At 43.9% G+C, this 20,443-nt stretch overlaps 2 protein-coding genes across 3 annotated transcripts; both read right to left on the reverse strand.

The window, feature by feature from the left end:
• Positions 1–14: 14 nt before the first annotated feature.
• Positions 15–8,818, reverse strand: sgpl1 (sphingosine-1-phosphate lyase 1). Its single transcript, XM_029175748.3, has 14 exons — positions 8,660–8,818; positions 5,661–5,826; positions 5,157–5,224; positions 4,738–4,885; positions 4,569–4,648; positions 4,297–4,425; positions 4,134–4,222; positions 3,945–4,053; positions 3,758–3,856; positions 3,526–3,672; positions 3,141–3,379; positions 2,894–3,040; positions 2,680–2,800; positions 15–2,469 (listed from the first exon to the last, which is right to left on the reverse strand). Exons 1-14 carry the CDS (start codon positions 8,669–8,671, stop codon positions 2,329–2,331), a joined length of 1,695 nt encoding a protein of 564 aa, XP_029031581.1. The 5' UTR covers positions 8,672–8,818; the 3' UTR covers positions 15–2,328.
• Positions 8,819–14,380: 5,562 nt separating this feature from the next.
• Positions 14,381–19,564, reverse strand: pdlim1 (PDZ and LIM domain 1 (elfin)). Of its 2 annotated transcripts, none has more exons than XM_029127522.3 (7): positions 19,297–19,564; positions 18,231–18,382; positions 17,726–17,810; positions 16,619–16,794; positions 15,934–16,091; positions 15,695–15,812; positions 14,381–14,982 (listed from the first exon to the last, which is right to left on the reverse strand). In XM_029127522.3, exons 1-7 carry the CDS (start codon positions 19,387–19,389, stop codon positions 14,796–14,798), a joined length of 969 nt encoding a protein of 322 aa, XP_028983355.1. In that variant the 5' UTR covers positions 19,390–19,564; the 3' UTR covers positions 14,381–14,795. The 2 variants fall into 2 exon arrangements, with proteins under 2 accessions (XP_028983355.1, XP_040929867.1); XM_041073933.2 differs by lacking the exon at positions 19,297–19,564 and adding an exon at positions 18,523–19,175.
• Positions 19,565–20,443: the final 879 nt, after the last annotated feature.

Here is a 20,443-nt window from a genome sequence, read left to right on the forward strand (position 1 = left end):
ACTAGAAAATGATCTGATGAATGGACTGAATGAATTTTATTGAAAACACAAAACTGTACCATTGACAATCTGCTGGACTCAACTATGAGCTTTGAGGGTTAATGAGAGTTGCTATAGCATCCATGAGCCTCAGAAACTGTTGTGACACACAGACACACACGTTACAGGTTGTAGCCCTCAACTGCGAGTGATGCTTGTTTCACCCAGTTACTGAATGTTGCTGTTCTGAGGTCAAATCCCTGAGGATGTTCGACGCTGAGAAGTCACGAATTCAAACCTCTGAAGGCACAGAGGAAAACACTCCTTATTGCTACAACCAAACCAAAACAGGTCCTTAGAGCTGTTACAATGTCATTCACTTAGTTACTGGAGTTTGAATTAAACAGTTTTATTCCAAAGACATTTCTTACCCACAGAATCATCCCAACTGTGGAGGACATTTCTCCACAGCAAACAGAACGAGTCACATGAAAAGGTCTTTGTTGTGCACAGGCAAGAGTGTCTGGTTGACTGTATTTTAAAAAAGGAGAGACCTTATTGTATGAGGTTGTTAATGAAGACGTTACATCCTGTCTGCGGTGAATCTTGTAGGCACTGGCTAAAGTACAGAAATATCCTACATGTGCAAGAACGTAAATACATTAATAAGTTTAAACTGCTCAGTGTGTTTAAAAAAAAGTTGCTGGAAACACAAAACAAACTTACGAATAACTGATTAAACACCCAGTGGTCTTCAAACGCCTCACACATCAACAAGCAAATGAGCGTTTCCCTTGGTTTCACTTCATTACATTCATAAGAAGACAAGTTACATATTGCACAAACATGGAAATCCACAATTATAACATTATTAGGAAATCACATGAAAGAAGGAGAGCACAGATCATTTTGGTGTTACAGTATGCATCGTTATAACCTGTTAGTAAGTGCGTGCATATCCAGAGGAACAGCCTTGTTAAAAAAAAAATATATAGAACCACAATCAGATGGAGCACAGGGTGCATTTCTCCCATGATAACATTCCCTGCACTGAGTCTCCATCACAGCCTTCAGTGTCTGTACATCTATGAACACGTCAGTACAATTTGTCGAATGCCCTTAAACTGTGAAATTAATGTTTGAAATGGAAATGAGAAATCGTGAGAAACCCCTTTGGACCGTTTCCGTGACTTGATACGCGACATCTGCACAGAGTTGGAATTGAGGTAGATTGAATTAGGAGACAAAACGTTAAAAGAAGATGGTCCACAGGCGACTCCATGCAGTCTGCAGAAGTGGAGCTCCTATTCCTGCCGTGGCTGCAGCTTCTCCCCTCCCCCCTCAGTTTAGAAGCATTCATTGAACATGACTAACAACAAAAGCTCCAAATTCTTCTACCTGTGCCTACAAATCCAACTGCAGATGGACCCAACCAAACGACTGTCATCGTGCTACTGGAAGTGCTGACGAGCACAGACGCTGCAGACCAGTACATCAGAGCTGTAGATTCACGTGAGAGATCACTGTTCTTTTCAGGGCATCGCAGGGCTTTCACAATGAAAGGACAGTTTTACACAGAACCGTGTTAGATAATATGATTAATCATAATAATTTTAAAAAACGACTTAATAGTGCGACTGGCTGCCTATGCCGTGCAATTCTAAATGCTGATTTAAGGAAACTACACTAAATCGTCAGGTCCTGCAACACGATGCTGATAGTGGTTCAGTAGCAAGTAGCTCAATCTTACTTAATGCTTGAAAATTTTTGATTTAAATTGTCAGTTTTGGTCGCCTAAAACTATTATTATTAGTTCTCTAGGTCTGTACTACGTGGAGGAATGATATTTTGTTATTCTGTGTGGAAACGTCCACTTTCAACAGGCCTCCGTTAATGAACCAGTGTGGAGCAGTGCGCCAGGCTTCATGCTAGAGGGCAGCACAGTGCTTCAAGTTTCAGTGCTCTGGTTCTTTTTTTACATTGAGTCATCACACGCTCCCAAACTGAAATGTTCCGGCATTTAAAACAAAAACTTAATGGATTTGTTGTGAAATCAGCATCAGAGGTTATCACTAGTTTAGCAAAGTTGAAATTGAAATGAAAATTTACAACAAATAAAATAACACACACACACACACAAACAAAATCAAACTGGTTTGAAAGCAGTCACTTCTCCTCTGGGCTGATTCAAATTACAATGGCTTTGTGCTTCAAAGAGCTTAGCAGATGTTTCCCATACGTTGCTACAGAGGTAAGGCAACCGTTGAGCGATGAACTCGGGGCTCTGGAAGGAGCCGAGCGCGTTTCCCTGCATGCAGTCGGGTCGAGGCCCGGAGGCCTCGCTCCCATTTAGTGGGCTTTGCCGTTACCATTCATGTGGTTGATGTTTGTCTTCACCTCGGTGTTGTAGAGGCAGTCGAGGAAGCCTTGGGAGACCTCCGTCACCATGGATCTGTCTGGGATGGCCTGGGCCATGCCATAAATAGCACCCTGACAAAAAAGACAGTTAGATAAGATTAGCCAAAAATGTCTAATCAGTTTAGTGCACAGTGGTATTTATAGAATTTGTGTCAGTACATCTTGATAAACAACAATAGAGTCAGTTCCTTATTTAACGGACAGAATTCACAGTACAAGCTTCAGGCAGACATGACATCATGAGCGGTGCTGCAGTGTGTGGGTGTGTGACAGCTGGCTCACCATGCCTGTGGTCTTCTCTTTGGGGTTTTTCATGATGATGCCAACCTGCTCCTTGACATCGCGAATAAACTGTTCGGCCACACCTGGCTGGGTGTGCAGCACTGTGCAACAGATGTGGATGCTGTGGGAGAGAAGGTCACACACATTTGCTTCTTTGTCACTTTTTATCACAGCGCTAATCTGCCGCGTAGGCCATTTCCGGTTCAGCGCGTACCTGGATGGATACTGCAGCGTGTTCAGATTCCAGCCTTTTGACGACAGCGCATTCGACAGACGGAAGATATCAAAATCATTTGAGCCTATCGCCACCACTGACACCTCCGGATCTCCAAACACAAACACCCCCTTTATCTTGCGGATTCTGTCAGTGAGAAAAAACACAGGCATGTGTGTTAGAAGTGATGAGACAGATTATTGTTCTTCTTAGTGCATATGATTGTCTTCATAAAAACACGTCTTACTCTGTTTTGATTTTGCGCGCAGTGCTGATGATCTTCCTGGTGGCATCCACGTAGCCGCTCTCTCCCATGTAGACCATGGTTGCCCAGCAGGCGGCGATGATTCCTCCGGGCCTGGAGCCGGCTATAGAGGGTGAGGCGTAGATTCCACCCTGCCAGTCTGGAGCTACGAAGTACTGGTAGTGACGATACTTCTTATCACTGTACAGGATCACTGAAGAGCCTTTGGGCGCGTATCCGTACTAGAGATGCAACACACAGACATTTGTTAGGTATAATAACTTAGAATCCTATCCCAGCTAGCTAGAGGAGGGGGATTGAACAGGTCACCAATCCATTACAGCAATTTACAGCAATGTCTAAATATTAATTTTAAAAAGATCATTACCTTATGGGTGTCTGCAGAGATGCTGGTAACACCTTTTACCCTGAAGTCGAATGGTGCTAATGGGAAACCAGCCTTGTCCATGAAAACCACCAGGAAGCCTCCCAGACAGGCGTCCACGTGCAGCGGGATGTTGTAGCGCACGGCCAGCTGGAAAACAACAAAGGAAAGTCTCTTCACTCGTCTGCTACTTCCCTTCAGGTTCTATTTACAGGGAAGATGTTTCACTTCTAACCTTGGCCACTTCCTCCACGGGATCCATGATTCCATGAGGAAACTGAGGCATGGAGCACACGAGCATGGCTGTGTTCCCTCCGATGGCTCTCTTCATGGCCTTGAAAAGAGAAGGAACAGCATCAGAACGACTGGTATCAGAAAATAGGAGCCGATTAAGACACGATTATTTGCCTTTTTCTGCTCACCTTCACATCCACTTTCATAGTTTTCTTGTCCAGAGGAACGTGAACCAGTTTCATTCCAAAGTAATGGGCTGCTTTGTCGAAAGCGGCATGGACGCTCACCGGTGCAATGCTGGGAGAAACAGAGCAAAACAAATTGGCAAAGGGGCAAATGTGGCGCAGAGCAGGCTGTGAGGCTTCACCGTGTCTTACATTTCAGGGTGTTTAATGCCCCGTTCATATGCCAGGTCTCTGTACGCTTTACAGGCCATGAGGATGCTCTCGGTTCCACCCGAGGTAACCTGGACAAAGGAACGTCATCACGTCTCTGTCTGGGCTCGGACATGGTCAACTTGCAATATGTGCGATGACTCACTGTGCCACAGGAGTTGGGTCCCCCGTGGAAGAGCGTGCAGGCCATTCGTACGACCTCGGCCTCCATCTTCCTCACGCCAGGGAAAATGTCTGGGTGAAGGGGGTTGCTCCAGGCGAAATCTCCATACACCTACAAGGAGAGTTACAAAATGAGCACCGGCTAGCAGAATCATAACCAAGTCTAACTCTACCAGGACAAATTGTTTTCATGTTCAACCTTGACTATCTGTGCTTGCGCTGCCAAAGTCCAAAGAGATATACAAAGACGTGTACCTTCACTAGGAGCTTTGTCAGCGTTTCATCGCCCCAGTACACGGCGCCGGACACACAGCCTTTCTCCCACTTCACATCATCTGCAATAACACATCAAGAGGAGCTCCCGTCAATACTGAAACAGGATGAGGCTTCACAGAGATAAAAGCAACATCTGACTCAAACTTACTCAGTGTCTTGTACTCTTTGATTTTCTCTAGCACCTGGTTGTGAGAAAGGCCTTTAGGGGGCAGACGCTTAGTGTAGCTCATACCGTCCTTCAGAGTGCACAGACTAGCAGACATGTCATCCAAAGCCTTGTTCAGCTGACTCTGGATCTGCCATGGAGAAAGGACAGCTACTTTATGAACAGCCCCCGGATGCAGCAACAGGCTGTGTTATACACAGCTTACAGAAATGAGCGAGTTCTCATCAGTGACACAATGACCAGAAGTAACCGTGTTTATCACAAGGGTAGTTAATTGTACCAAAGGTCTGAACAACCCCCCAAGCTCTACTCAGCCATAAGTGTGACTCATACAAGGCAGACTAGAGAGTCAGTGAACATCTGCCGGAAAAAGCAGGAACCAATTTACCACAGATACTTACTTTTGTGCCAACAAAGGGTATTTTTCTGATGAGTCGAAAGAACTGCTTCTTCATTCGGGACGTGAGGCCTATTAGCCAAAAAGACAAGGCAGCAGATGTGGTGAAATTCTGGCGCACGGTCAGCCACAAATATCAAACAGCTGAGTGTGACCCGTAATCATAGGTCAAGACAAGACGTGCTCTGTGGAAAGCCAAACATTCCCGCAGCCTTTCATTCTGACCCTGAAAGCACCGACATGCAGCCGGTTTCAAACCCTCAGCCTGCACAGCTTTGATTCGCTCCCAGCTTATGTAAGTCGGGTGGAGCCAACCACCGATCAATTGATAGCAGACCTCGATCTCTGGAATAAACAGTTTGTACTACAAGAAACTTCACATCCCCATTAGCCCACGTGTCGACATCCAACACCGACTGTATGACTCAGATGTCTAAGTGCATAAATGAAGCTGGTTCTCACAGTCATGTCTGAATTGGTCTTCAGACTGTGTCCATGAATCACCTACTTTCTGGCTGGAACAGGAAGCCTTTGACCCAGATGGTTCCCAGCGTGGTGAGGACTGTTGCTGCGATGATCTGCCACGGCTCCAGGTGAGCACAGTGCGAGTTGATCTGCCGCCTGCCCTCCTCCAGGTACAGCAGCACCATCTCCTTGTACACCTCCAAGGCACTCTGCACACAGGACAGACGACAGCATGGCTTCAATGAACGGCCGCAACAGGGAGTTCAGCGCACATTTAACCGCAAGCTTCATTTTGTCTTCATACATGAATTGTGTTTACAGTAATTACAGTGTACTTCAAATAGACTTAAACACAATCACATGAACGTGACGTCACTGCAGACGCATACAATCACTCCCATGACTGAATTAAAAAGATGCACTTCCTCGTCTTAATAGTTAGTCATCAGCAGACAGCATTTCCACCATTGTTGCGAAACAAGTCAGAGACTCAATTAAAATAATATTGAGAGAAATGTGGTTACGTGGCCACACATAACATGTACCAGCACAAATACAGTATGTGCAGCTATAAACACAGTGATATCCTATCCAAAGCCTAACATAAATGCTGGTTACTGGGCAGTCTATATACATTACTTACTTCAGGAGACATTGTCAGACGCACAGTAACACTGTCGGACGCTTTGAGTTGAACAATGGCCTCTTTGCTCGGCAGGAGGGAGTGAACACACCAATACCTGGGCGACTGCCACCAGACTCCACCCACCACCCCAACAACACATCCGTCCATTCATCACAAACATACATACAAGATGTGGACTGTGTGTACACACTCACACACGGCAGCATTTTCCTCATCGTGAGCTCAAAGCGGGTCACTATGAATGACTTATGAATGCTATTTCACAAGCACAGTTAGATTATGTTCTTATTATCTCTCCCGTGGTGATTTTATGACACTGTATCAGGCAGTTTGATAGCAACAGCTCGGCCCCCCAAGGCAGCCACAATCAGACAGAGAGCAGCTTAAGGTTCAAACACAGGATTTTAAGTAACCACGGGTTTTTTTTTGCTGCCTCAAATAAACATTCTCTCCGCGTGCAACAAGACGCCAGTGTTTGTCGTGTGTCTCGGGTGTTGCGTCACGCTTATCACTCATGTCATCAAATGGTGATAAGATCTTAAAAAGATAAGATTTTTTCGTGCATGAAGCCGTCAGTCACAAAAGCATGTTCAGCTCGTTTCTCCGCTGATGTGAAGCCTGACTGACAAACGAGGAACGACGGCGGGGACCTGCTTGTTGGTTCAGATGGAGGTGAACGTGCTGCAAACGTTGTCGAAGAGGTCGTCGGGTAAAGCGGAGAACAAAAAAGGGTTTGATGAACCTGTTGGCAATCCACTCTGATGAGAGCGGAGCCATTCACAGCAGGACAGCTCATATTATCACATGTTGGACCAGTTGGACTGAACTGTGTCTGGGAGAACAGACAAACTCCTCCTGAACACTGTGCCTGAAGTGCCTGTTTGAGGTTATTGCTGCCAAATGAGGTCCAACCTGTTATTAAAGGCAAACAGTCACAAACCTTTTCCACTGGGAAATTGATCATTTAAACTGTGGGCTCATCAAAGGGATCTATTTGTTATGAGTGTGCCGAGTTTGTCTTTCCTTCCATGAAGATCAAATGTTTTATGGCCAGTGAACACATATCAGGATCACTCCAGAGACGAATCTGTCTGCCTGTTCTCATACAGGTTTGTTGAGATCAGCTTCATGCAAGCAGTGGAAAACCAGCCACAGGCGAGTTGACGGAGACGCGTAATGATGGACTAATGCTTCATGACAGGAGCAGCATTTACAAGAAAAACTAAAGTACAGGTGCAGAATGATTACTGCAACGCATCTGTCATAAAAGACACACTCCAACCACGTTATCTAACATCAGTGCAAAAGGTCTGTTCCTTCAGGTTCTGGCCTCCTGTTATCCAACATGTTACGCCTCTATCGCGACCTCTGGCCACCCACGACTTTCCGAACCATTCACTGCTTTAGTCGCCCCAGGAAAACTTAAACTGCCTTCGCACAAAGACTCTTGTGCCGAGTTTGTCCCAACTCATTGTTGAAGAGTTGACACCCATTCCTCTGCTCCCCCTCGCTCCACGCCGGACTATTCTGTGAGGAGAAGCTTTTGTTGTGTCAGAGAGGAGGTCATGTTCCCGTGGAAATGTACTGAGTGCTCCTGGACACATCAAAAGGACAGGAGACAATAAGAAAAACATCACCGCTGCCTATGTTCAAGGAAAGAAGGAGAAAGAACGAGATCTGTGCTCGAGACATGACACGAACTGACACTGAGGCTGGAGATAATTACTGAGTTACCTTGAACTAAACTCCTTCACTAACAGATAACTTGAAGTTTTTTTTTGTTCTTTTTTTTTCGCTGATGCCACAATTAACCAAAACTGATTCTTCTGCTTCAGGGAAAACCCTGCCGATCTGAACAGCTCTCTGGAGGCAACAAGGAGAGCGACGCTTTGTTGAAGCTTCCTGCAGGTTTATGTTGAACGGGATCTCTAATTATAAACAGCAGGGGCAACGCTAAACAATAGGAAGGAGCTATTAAACTTGTAAAAGAGGAAGCATCACCCTCTATAAGACAATTCATCAAACAGGAAATCGAATTTCTCCTTAACTGACCCGCAACGTGATGAAGCTACAGACCTCGCCGCTACTTTGTATTTGTTTTATCACATACAGTAACAGACGTTTAAAGGCTAAAAGTGCCAGAGGCTAAAGTTTTAATGTGGGTCAAATGTTGTTTCACAAACTGAAGAAACGGCAACATAAAGCTTGGTTCATGTCAAAGAGGCAGTGGGAAACCTGAAGCATCCCTGAGAGCAAAACAACTCGGCTCATTAGCTTCCGTCTCCTCCGATAAACAGCTTTCGCCTCCTTATGAGTCCTGTAGCAGCGCTACCATCGTCCCGTGGGTCGCTTTGTAAATAGTGTGAGAAAACCCGCTGAAGTGAAGGGAAACCTACCCAGTAATCCATGTTGTCGAGGCGACTCTCACCAAAAGTCCCCTTTAACTGCGGCTACTCAGAAAAGTCACCTCCAGCTGCCTGCGTGTAGCCGTCGGCTTCTCTCAACATGCTACTTTCAAAGACGCAGACGCAAGCTAACCCTGATTCAGGAAGTGAGTCGGCCCGATTTAGCTGCGCGCCGTCTGCGCATGAGTAGATCTGACAACGCTCTGTCTACCTGTAACCCGCCAAAGCGTCCTGCCCGCGAGGCGTCGCATGTTTTGTACATCTTTAGTGATGGAACCGGGGCACCGCACGCTTTGACGTACACAACTGGATGAGTTAGCAAAGAACGACGAGGCGTTCACGAGTCCTCATAAATGCAGAATGCGTTCAAGTAATAGGCTGTCCAGTTAAAGCATGACCCAAGTTCTATAGAGCCCCAAATCAAACATTGGTTGGTTTGGTTGGAATTGGTCTTCAATTGAGGTGCTCATAAACGTTTTGTTAAATGAGAGATTACAAAAAGAAAGAATTGTACACTGTTGTACGTAGGAAAGAACTCGGACAAGAAAATTGTTGTGAATTTTGATATGATGTTGCACAGGTGGAAGGATGATTAAGAAGATTAATTAATAATTATATTATTATCCATTATTATAGTATTAAACACATTTTAAGGAACCTTATCTAGAAAAACATTAGTATTAAGCAGAATTAACTGAATGACATATATCACACTTCATATTGCTGCACTGTAGCTGAGTGAGGGTAATTAATTAAAATTAAATAAAAAATTAATATTGATGTGTCAGAATTTTGCAAACAGTGATGATTTTAAAGCACTTCCACATTTAGCTATACAACTGTTTTAGGCTGATCCACAGTGGTTTCTGTATATTTGACATGACTACTGTAGGTAATGATAACGGAGTCATCATTTACGTCCATTCATTCGCTGCTTGACATCTTTATATTGGAGGAGAACAGCGCCTCGGAGCCGCCGTGTAGTGGCACTGCAGTTAAAGTGCTCTATGCTGTTTGGTTCTGGCTTTTTGTTGTAATTTTTGTTTAGATGTTATTTTTATTGTATATTCCCGGAGATAATTAGAAATCAAGTTCATACTAAAGTAGTATACATGCATACAATTTAAAATAGTTTGATGAAAAATTTTTGTCACTTTTGATTAAAAATAATCAAACACATTTAGGTATACATATATGTATGTTTAACTTCACTGCTTTTATCTGACAGCGTTATTTACTTTTTTATTTACGTGTTTACATGTGCAGAACAAAAAACAGTCAAACAGCTAATAAAGGGTGAAATATTCTTAGGATAAACTGGATGAGGGACACAAAGTAGCTAAAATAAACTATTTTACACCTTTACTAACTGCTGTTTTTGCTCTACATTGCACATTAGGTCTACACAAAACATAAACACAGAAGTGTTGCCTCACTTGTAGTGAATTTGCTTGCATGACAAGCGTTTGTCATCATTAGGCTGGAAAATATCGTCCTTAAACACAACTGATTGGGGCTGGACATATTACAGAATTATCGCTAGATGTTTGATACAATATTTTTCAAATGCATTTGACGTTTTGCTGGTTACAATTAAAGTCATCTCTATTTGTTTGTCTATTTACTTATTATTGTCATAATTAATTTTCCAAAATTTTGCTCATTTCAATCTACGGCACCTGATCAGCTTAACATGCAGGTTTCAAATCTTGATCAAAGTTTGGACTTAATAAAACAACAGTGAAGACCTTATGCTTATTCATAAAACTCACCAAAAGACTTAAGTAATCCTTCATTTTCTCAAGAGGGCAGCTAAAGTTCACCATGAAGATGTTTCTAAGGACAAAAGGCACTAAGTTATTTAAAAAATATATAATATAAAGGGAAAAGCTCAAACGAGATATTTAATTCACTCCACAAGTTCCCTGCAGATCACATCAATTAGATTTCACTTGGCACAACCTTAATAAATGAAAAGGCTTGCACCTGTCTGAAGGCTTCTTGGAGCATCTCTGAACTAATGTTGAAGTAAAATCTACATTAAATTGTTAGATTGTGCTTTTATAAATGAACATGCGTCTGTCCTTTCTGCATCCATTAGTAGAAGACGCACATTTGTTGTTTTTGTTATCAAAGGGCCACAACACAAAGTTGCGTATTGAAAAAGCTATCAGAATGAAAGAAGAGGCATCTCACGTTAGTCGGAGGGTGAAAGGGGCGACTTGAAGCCAAAGCCCCATTCCCTACTTAGAATCTACCATCTTCACAAAAAGAGACTTCTCCAAAGGACAACGATCCCAGTGTAATTGGTGTACACTGCCTTCAAAAGATGAGGTGAAAGCTACAATGGATTGCCTGTGAAAAGAAACTCCAAAGCACATTAAAAGTGAATTACTTCTTGTGTAAAGTGTGTTCGGGGTCATTCTGGTCACGACGCGCGCACCTCTCCAAAAGCGCACACGTCTCCAAAGGCGCACTCCATACTTTCTAAAAGGCAGTCACATTGTTGAGGGGTTTCACAAGAGGTGTACATATGGCATCCGGGTTGCAATTAAATGTTTTTAAGATGTTTTTCTTTTCTTAAAGAAGTTTCCTTCTCCTTTTCTCTCTCTCCCGGCAGCTCTTTACCAGGGAGAACAAGAGGAGGGGGGCGCATTGAATGGCTTCGCTGCTAGTTTGGGATGACAACAATCTGGTCAGCGAGTTGTTGGACTTTGATTGCCCCCTTCAAAACGTCCTTCAAACAAAAAGCTGAAGGCGAAAATAAAGCCCCACCTGGTACCTCTGTTTGCTAAAATAATAATAAATAGATTTCGTTTAATAAATAAGCAAAGGAGACTGTAAAGTGAAGTAGTAGAGGAAGTATTAATCAGGAGCTTCGGGCAGTTATCACCTGCTCGGGCGCTCGCCGAGTTTATTGTTAAATATTGTTACTTCATTTTTTGTACCAAGTCTGCTCCGATATCTGCTATTTCCACAGCAACTGGCCGCTTATGTTTGCCCATACTTTGCATAACAAGCAGGATACTACAGCACACTGATAAAAATCAAGGATAGAGACTGACAACTTCAAACCCACACCTGTCCATGATATCCGAAAATGGATTTGGCATCAATGATTATTTGTAAAGTGGTAATATTTAGTTTACTTTGGACTTTTTTGTGCCTTTTATAACAGCAAGGCACCATCTCCTATCTCACTACTGTATTTGTCCAGTTTATTGAAAGCATATGGTTATCAGATTGCTCCCAAAACACATATTTAGACAGAAAGTTAAGGAGAGCTTTTTCGCGACCCATTGTTGGCAATTGTAAATCATGTTTAATCGCTGCCACGCTCCCCACCTCGCCCTCACCAGAGCCGAAACGCGTCTGCACATTGTTGCCATGAGTGTTTTATTTCGTAAAGGCAAGGTTTGATATAAAACTACAGTGCGTCACTGAGTTGTCGCCACAGCGGCTGTGTTTTTGGAGATGTCATAGCGCACAGATACACGACCGTCTAATGAAAGAAATCGAACTTTTATTGATGTGACACACAACAAGACCCCTTGTACTATCACTTCACACAAAGGGTTTCACCCTCTTAAACGCGCTTTGTTGGGTGGCCTCATGCGTAATTGTCTTTATCCAAATACCGCAGCTTTGCGCTATAACGCACTAAGCAATGTTTATCCAAATATGACTGCCAATAAAAATGAAGCTTTTCTTTGATATGGTTTACATTTTTGAAAACAACTCAGACAAGTGCTTCTCCTAAAATAATTTTCCGCCAGTTTTAAGTGGGGGCGATTTCACCGCAGCCTACGTTTTAATGCTTGGGTGATTTACGCATAATCAAATTACGCACCTCCAACATTTTATTTGAAAAAGAACGCAGAGATATAGCTGCTTCAGCGCGTGTTTTTAATGCTGTGGCAAACTTGTCAGTTGACTTTAGAGGCCAGTTTACCCAGTTCCCAGTGGGACCAGCGTGTTCCCCCTGCGGCATGTGCCACGTGAAAAGTGCCATTCCAAGGACCCCCCAAAACAAACGACCTCACAACAAAAAGTAAATCAATCCTTGTGTGAAAATTAAATGCAATTCCGAACATTAGGCAAATAAATCGAATTTTTACTGTAAACTTTTAAATTTAAAAAGAAATTACAATCAATGTAACTTTATTCCAACCTTAATTGAAGTTGCAATAACAAGATCTCCCAATAGAGCTGAGCATCGTCTACGCTCAACTGTACCATACTGTATAAATTGTGTAGCCTTTGTATGAATAACAACCCTGGATAAATATAGTTATGAAACACGTGGTTTAATAAAGATGTCCTTTTGATACTGGATGTTAGTAGGCTTCACACATACTGAGTGTGAATAATGTTAATACAGAGTCACCAGTGCAGTCCTGCATGCTGCTTAACTTTAAATATGAATAACCTAACGAGCATCTCTGGCACTTTATTCCGCGTAATTATTGCACAAAGAAATACAGAAGTGTGAAAAAAAATTAAAGGGGGTACGAGTGGAGGACGCGCTGCGCGGAAGCTGATTGGCCACTTGACAGGCGCTGTTGATTCAGGCGTCCACCGGGCAAAAAGATAAGATAAAGGCCATATAAAATGACAAAGATGCGCCTCCGTCCCTCACTGTCAGCTGCACGTGAACGCCGGCTGCCATCTCCAGCTACGGGAGCGGATTAAAAACGGCTGCCTGTCCGTGTCTTCACCTCTCATCACTAGGTAAGTGCACAAATGACCAGTCGAAATGTTATTTTGTGTTGTCAGGCTTTGTTCCACATTTTTTATAAAGGAATTTTGTTTTAATTAATTAAATCTCCGAAAATGCAGATTCACTCCTTTAGAGTTTGACAAAAATAAAGACTTTCAAAATAAGACAATACTTGGTTAATAGCAATTTCTTCATTTTCTCAGGATGTCTCCTAAAAGACGATGCGCTCCGTCTGAGCTGATGCTGAGCAGGTTTTCTCACGCACTCAGTGAAGCTGGTAACGCGTCAGACGTCTTCAGGGTGAACCTGCCTCCGAACCCGCTGGCTTTCCCAAGAGGAACAGACGCGTCCTCCGCGAAGCCTCCGACGCACACGCCCAGATGTGAGCAGCCCGGACACCGGGGCCGGCGTAGGATGAAGGCGAACGACAGAGAGCGTCACCGGATGCACAACCTGAACTCCGCCCTGGACCTGCTGAGGAGCATCCTGCCGGCGCTGCCCGAGGACGCGAAGCTCACCAAGATCGAAACGCTGCGCTTCGCCTACAACTACATCTGGGCTCTGACCGAGACTCTGCGGATGACGGAGCAACAGGGACACACGGCGGCACCGGGCCTGAGCAGCCCGTCCAGCGTTTCCTCTGCGGACTTTAACGCATCTGTTGATGAAATAAGATGCAAAATCTTCACAGATGAATCCAACACTTTTCCCATTACCTTTTATTTTAAGTCACTATATGGAGACAATCTCAGAAATACTTTAAATCACTGACTTTTACATTTCACTGATCCATGTATGTGACCGTCACCTTCTCCACCACCTATGAATGTATGTAGCTTTTCTAGTAAACAGTAACATCACTGGAGGGTTCAACTTAGCATTAGCCAGTCCTTTGAACAGGTTTACAATAATAATAATAATAATAATAATAGGCAATGTACCTAAGGAACAGCCAAAGAAGATCAATCAATTATTTAGTAAAACGAACAATACCTGGTTTAATCTAAAATATTTATTTGGCAACATTTGTTCAAGTGTATTTGCAGCATAAAAGTGGGTCTACAAAAGAAAGAAGTAGAAAACATGAAGTCTCTTGTGGTTAAAGTAGTCTGGTTTTTCCATTTGTGATTCCAAAGAGCAACTAATGAATACAAAAATTACTAAACAGTGGTTGTCATTACAACAATAATAAAAAAAAAAGGGAATGAGATTATACAAATGCCAAACCTAATGTGCAAATGAACATTTTCAAATCTGTTTCCTTACTGTCCCGTCACCAGTGACTGTGCTGAAATAGACTGTAAGAGAAGACCATGATAGGTTTTGGAGCATTCTAACTTTGAGATGTTTTGGGTTCTGTGGTTCTGTTCTGTCGAGGTTTGCAGTTCAAACCCTACAGGCAGGGCTTTACTTTGGGAAGACTGTGACCACGTCGTAGCCCTCAGGTGGAGTCACCCGCTCACGTGCGTGCTTCTCACAATAAATCTGGTCCTCCACAAAGAAATGTCCCTTCTGTTTTAGGTTGACGTCGCAGTCTGCGCAGGTGTAGCACTCAGGGTGACGGAGCTTTGTCCTCAGCTTCACCACCATCCCCCTGAAACACACATGCAAAGATCACATGTGTGAGAGACTGCAGGGACGTGCTTTAATTCAGATTGCAGTCAGGGCTACACCCACAACTAATTGAAAACACTTCTTGTAATCTAGCTTTTAGCTTGGTTTTTAAATGGTGTGGAAAAGAAAGATGTAGAAGAAAGCCTTTATTGGTCATTATCACATCTTGATAATGACCGTGGGGGAGCAGTGCACTGCCATACAAGGCGCCTGGGGAGCTAGTGAGTGTGTCTTACTCAAGGACACACCTGGAGCCCTGGTGGGTTTTAACCTGGGACCTCCTTCTTCCCAGGCCAATACTATACCCACTGAGCTACCAGGCCACTGGTAGCTTGATGAAACGATATGATAAAGGGCTGAAACACAGTAGCCATGACTAAAATGTTTAGACCACTCTCCTCCTCTCGCAAAGTGCACTTTATTCTAAGACTGGGCAGCAGGAATAAAGAAAACATCTGGGGAGGGAAGACGTTTATTCTGGGGTTATTATGTGATTAGGCCACCAGATGGCGACAAACCCCAGAGACAAAAAGGGTCTTTAGAGCAGTTTACTGCCACAGGAAAAAAATTAAAATTTGATACCAAATGTCTTATCAGCAAAGATCTGAACAGATCTGTTTGGATGCATTCAGATGGATCCACGAATAAGCACATTTGTAAAAACATCAATGCTGAGGAATAATTACACTTACACAATCCCAGATCCACATTTGTCACAGATGGGTAACTGGTCTGCGTTCCCCACTGAGGAGCCAACCTTTGTTGCAGGGGCTTTCACACTCCTGAAGCCAGAGGGCTTATCGGAGTCACCTGTGAATAAAATGTCAGACTTGTTGAGGTTCCACATAATTAGCTTTTATACTATTTAAGTAAAAAACCCTGACCTCAACCCTCTTTGATGGAGTAGAGCGTAACAACCAGGCTCTCATACCTGTCTCAAGAATCTCCTGAAGCACCTTAAACGAAGCAGACTGGCGAGGAGGCTCCTCAGACTCTTGGTTCTCCTGCAACATCTTATAGACCTCTGACTCTGCTGCTAAAGGCGGCCGTTTGCTGCCCTTTGATTGATCTGCTGGGGCTGGTGAGGCTCTAAACAGGAATGGTGTACATCTCAATATATATGCAGAAGCCAGACATAAATACCTTTTTTTTAGAACCAATAATTGGTTATGTCACTTAATGTCTTCTGCCCTCCGACAAGCCTTTACATCACTGCTTGTTCTTGTAAGCTGGTGGGAGTGTTTGGCCTAAAGCAGATGTGTAGCAGGGTAGACACAGGGCCACAGGTCCAGGTCATCACAGGTCACATTTTGAATATGATCATATATAATATGCATGAAGAGGTATTAAACCGCCTTCTATGCTTCAACTATGACATTTCTCTGCTTCTACTGACAAAGAACAAGTTGTTAAAGTCTACAACCTCTACAGCACAACCTGCACAGGGAAGTGAAAGCTTAACACCAATACCCCACCCAGTCAGAAGATTTTTACTTTACTAAAAGACAGGAGGTCGGTGGCACTGCATTTGCCTTGGAGTCTGAGCTAATCTTGACCCTCTTGTGGCTCAGTCTCAACCCACACAGGGTCAAACATATCATTTCGGCTCATCTTACTTGCTGTTGGGTTCACTGGGTGCAGCCACCGTTTTAACTTCTTCCACAGCTGTATTGAAGTTTTTGATGTTTTCTGAAGAGTAGAGACCGGATGGGCTATTGTACTGGTTGGTCACCACCTTCGGGCCAAAGGGTAGCGCGCTCCTGTTGTGGGTTGAGCCGATGTGTTTGACCTCCTGAAAAATTGAATGTTCAAAATATTCTGTTAGAGGAAGACACACAAAGAGAACATGTAATAGCTGAGCTACACTAGTGCAATGGTGGTGACATGGTTTCATGGATACCGTCAGATGAACCTTTTACTTTAATGCTTGCACGGACATGCAGCTGATATCATGCAACTTATGAATATTATTACTCAAGATTTAGGACCAGCCTCTATTGGGTCACAGTAATGTTGCAACTTTTACTGAAAATGACACGTCTTTTCTTCTTAAACAGTGACGCCATGACTTAGCAAAATAATACAAGACTACTCATTCTGCCTAAATTATAACCAAGCGTCTCCAAACACAAAGAGGTTATGATGCTGGCATGCCATCACAGTGCTTCAGAGAGAACATGGAAATCCCTCCAAATATAGCTCATGCCTCCACAAAGACTACACAAAGATGAACTATGTAGGCACATCACAGTAGCACAGTGTGGTACAAAAACTTCACTCAAAGTGTGGCAAAGCATCAAGAGGTGACAGCCGCCACGCAGGTACTCGACACGTGCTTCTGTGCGCGTGAGAAAAATGCACATCTGTGATCTATAAAACACACACAGACTGGGACACGTCACAGTTTCCTACATGAAGTTAGACTTTGGGTTTAACCTTCCAGTTAGCGGACAGGAACTGAAGCTTGCGTCAGAACTTGGCTGATAAACTAGCATCGCCTAGGAAACCTCCTGTTGGGAAGTAAACAATGACTTCATTCTTGGCAGTAAGGAGGAGAATAAAAGAGCATTTGCAGGCGTGGTTTGTATGGAATGCCCAGGCTTCTAGAAACCAGAGCTACCTGTAAATTGGATTTCCTCCTTTCAGACTAAATAACAGACTGAAGCGAAGGAGCTCGTTTTAAATACTTAAGTGCTACATTCAACTTTGATGTCGACACACACCCGTGGCTCTGATGCAAGATTCATCTTGTATGGATGGGTCTTCCCCTCCTCAGATGAAAGCGGTGACCACAGTTTACTTTCTGACCTGCAGAACACAAAGCAAAAACAAAACAATTTCAGACAGTGGGTTTAAATCCAACATGATGTTCTCATATGCATCTACCCATGAAGGCGACACAACATCTGTGTTTTTAATCCAACAAACCTTGCTACGGTACGTAATGTTCTTTTGCTAGAATGCCTTGACAGCTAACTCCAGTGCTCAACCCGACTCCAACATATTTGCTCCAACATGCCTGTTGAATCCGTTTCAAAATCCTTCCTACGCGCAGAAGGTCATGACATAATGCTCTGGCTTGGATGAGCATTACATGGTAGCTCAGCATATGTACACAACTACTGAAAATATCAGCAAAACAAAAAGACAGTCACACCCTTTAAGAAGTGTGAGAAAATAGCGTCACTCCCTGGAAACCTGGGCGCACAGCGTGCCGCGCCGACCTACCTGTCTATGGAGAGCGCCATCTCCTCCACGCACCCCTTGATCTTGTTCTGCGCTTCCAGGTGAGTCATGTTCTCTGTGGCTTCTCCGTCAATAGACAAGATTATGTCGCCGATGCAGAGATTGGCCTGTGCCGCTTTACTCCCAGGGTTGACCTGCAACACAGCAACAAAAGCATAATTATAGGTTTCAAATATTAGACACGTGCAAAAGCAGAGCAGTAATTTCCATCATATTATAGTCATGTCATATCTTATTTCTAATGAGATGCTCGGGCGACTGCTCTGATGTTTACCTGACATTTAAGGGCCTCTAGACACACCATTGTTATTTACAGTACACACAGACGTTTTTTTAAGTACGGGCTGAGCTCTGCCTTCAGGGCAAACACAGCCAAAGATAAAGGCTGGAAGCAGGAACGACTCTGGCGCGGCCCAGGAATTTCTAATCGCTTTTCCAAGGGTGGAGAGGTCCGACCACAGACGCGCTCACTCCAGGAACAGCAGACGCTCACGCGAGATACAAAGAGGAGAGAATAAAGGTTTAAATAGGCAACAGCCGGAACTACAAGGCTGTGGATAAGCTCTGGGGCAGATTAGTTAAAGTTTTCAGTTTAACGAGTTTAACTTGGAAGGACCGCAAACATCATGAGATACTAGTAAAGTAAAAAAAAAAAAGTTTGGTCCATTCTGCATAATGAAAGCAAGGATTACAACAAAAACAAGCCCAAACTTTGTGTCGTTATCCACAAAAGACGAGAGCAACACTGGACGCGTCTATCACCAGTGTGCAACCGAAATACAGCGTCAGCTAGCTAACGTTTCTTAATTAACTAACTAGCTAGCTAACGAGCGTTCATTAATAACTAAACGGGTAACCCAGTGGCCATTAGTCCAGTCAGTGTAAAGTAACACAGACTTGTCGTTGCTTAAATAACTAACTAGCCGCTAACGTCTTTCTAATGTCTAGTATTTTCCGTAAAGTCGGGAGAAGGCGTAACCGGGACCAGCGCAGGTGAAGCTACGCTGATTAGCAGCGTCGCAGCTAACAGACCCACAAAAAAACTTACCCGGGAAATAGCAAGCGGCTGCTCAAAGTCCTTTCCCCCAACCAGCCTGAACCCCCAGGGCCCAGGACCCTGCATCACCACCCGGACAGGCATGACGTTAGTGTAGAACGGAGCCGACGGTAGTTATCCTGCGTGCGAGGAGCCGTCAGAGCAACAGTCCACTTCCTACAGCATCCAACGAGTTCAGCGACCGACGGCGAGGCACGATTCGAGGAGGGGGAGGACCCTCAGGTCACATCTGGGCGAATAGGTTTTAAAGTTTCCTCACTGATCGGCAAGAGACCGAAGATCGTCTATTATGATGATGGCTCACTTTAGATGAAGTTGGCGGTCCCATCAATACAGTCTCACGCTGTGACCGTACAATTATTCACACGTCAGTGTCAACACGGCTCATCAAGATTTGCCAAAACAAAATAAAAGGTTCCACAAAAATATCTGAATATTGTGCTTTTTGTAGAAAGTTTTTTCTTCCTGTAGCTGTAGATGGATTTGACCTGCACAGCATCCTGGAGACCCAGTAGCTCCACGGGCCTGAGTGAGGGGCTCACGCCAAACATCCGAGGAATCTGGCTGAGCTGAAGCCATTGTGTAACGAAATACCCTCCTGGACGCTGTGCAGGTTTAATCCACAGCTAGAGAAAACATTCCCTGGTGCTTATTGCTGTGAAAAGTATTTAAACCATTTGTAAAAACACTGTTGCCATGACTTTGACAGAGAGTCTTTAACAAGGGTGTCCGGTAAAGGCAACATCAGTACGTCTGGTATTATTCCTAAAGTGTGATCAAACAAGACACAGTCTGACGTTTTCGTGTAAGTAAAAACTTTGCAGAGTGATCCCTCTGACCTCACCTCCCTCTCCTGGACTGTTCTTCGTCCCCGTTATATGCAGGCTTACCATTTATGGTAGAGCTAAATTCCAGGATGTGGAATGTGCCGCTCCCAAGACTTGAATTCCTGCCAGATGATCTGTGGTGAAAGTGCAGAGGAAAGCACTGGGCAGACTGACACAGTGAAACACGTCCTTTCATGTGGGGGTAACGCGCATGAACAAAAGGCCTCCGGGCAGACGGTGACGTCAGCCCTTCATTATATGTCTCGAACCCAGGTGAAGCGAGTCGCCTGTGGAAACACATTCGTCCACAT

This window comes from Betta splendens, chromosome 15 (genome assembly GCF_900634795.4).
Source record: "Betta splendens chromosome 15, fBetSpl5.4, whole genome shotgun sequence".
NCBI lineage: Eukaryota > Metazoa > Chordata > Actinopteri > Anabantiformes > Osphronemidae > Betta > Betta splendens.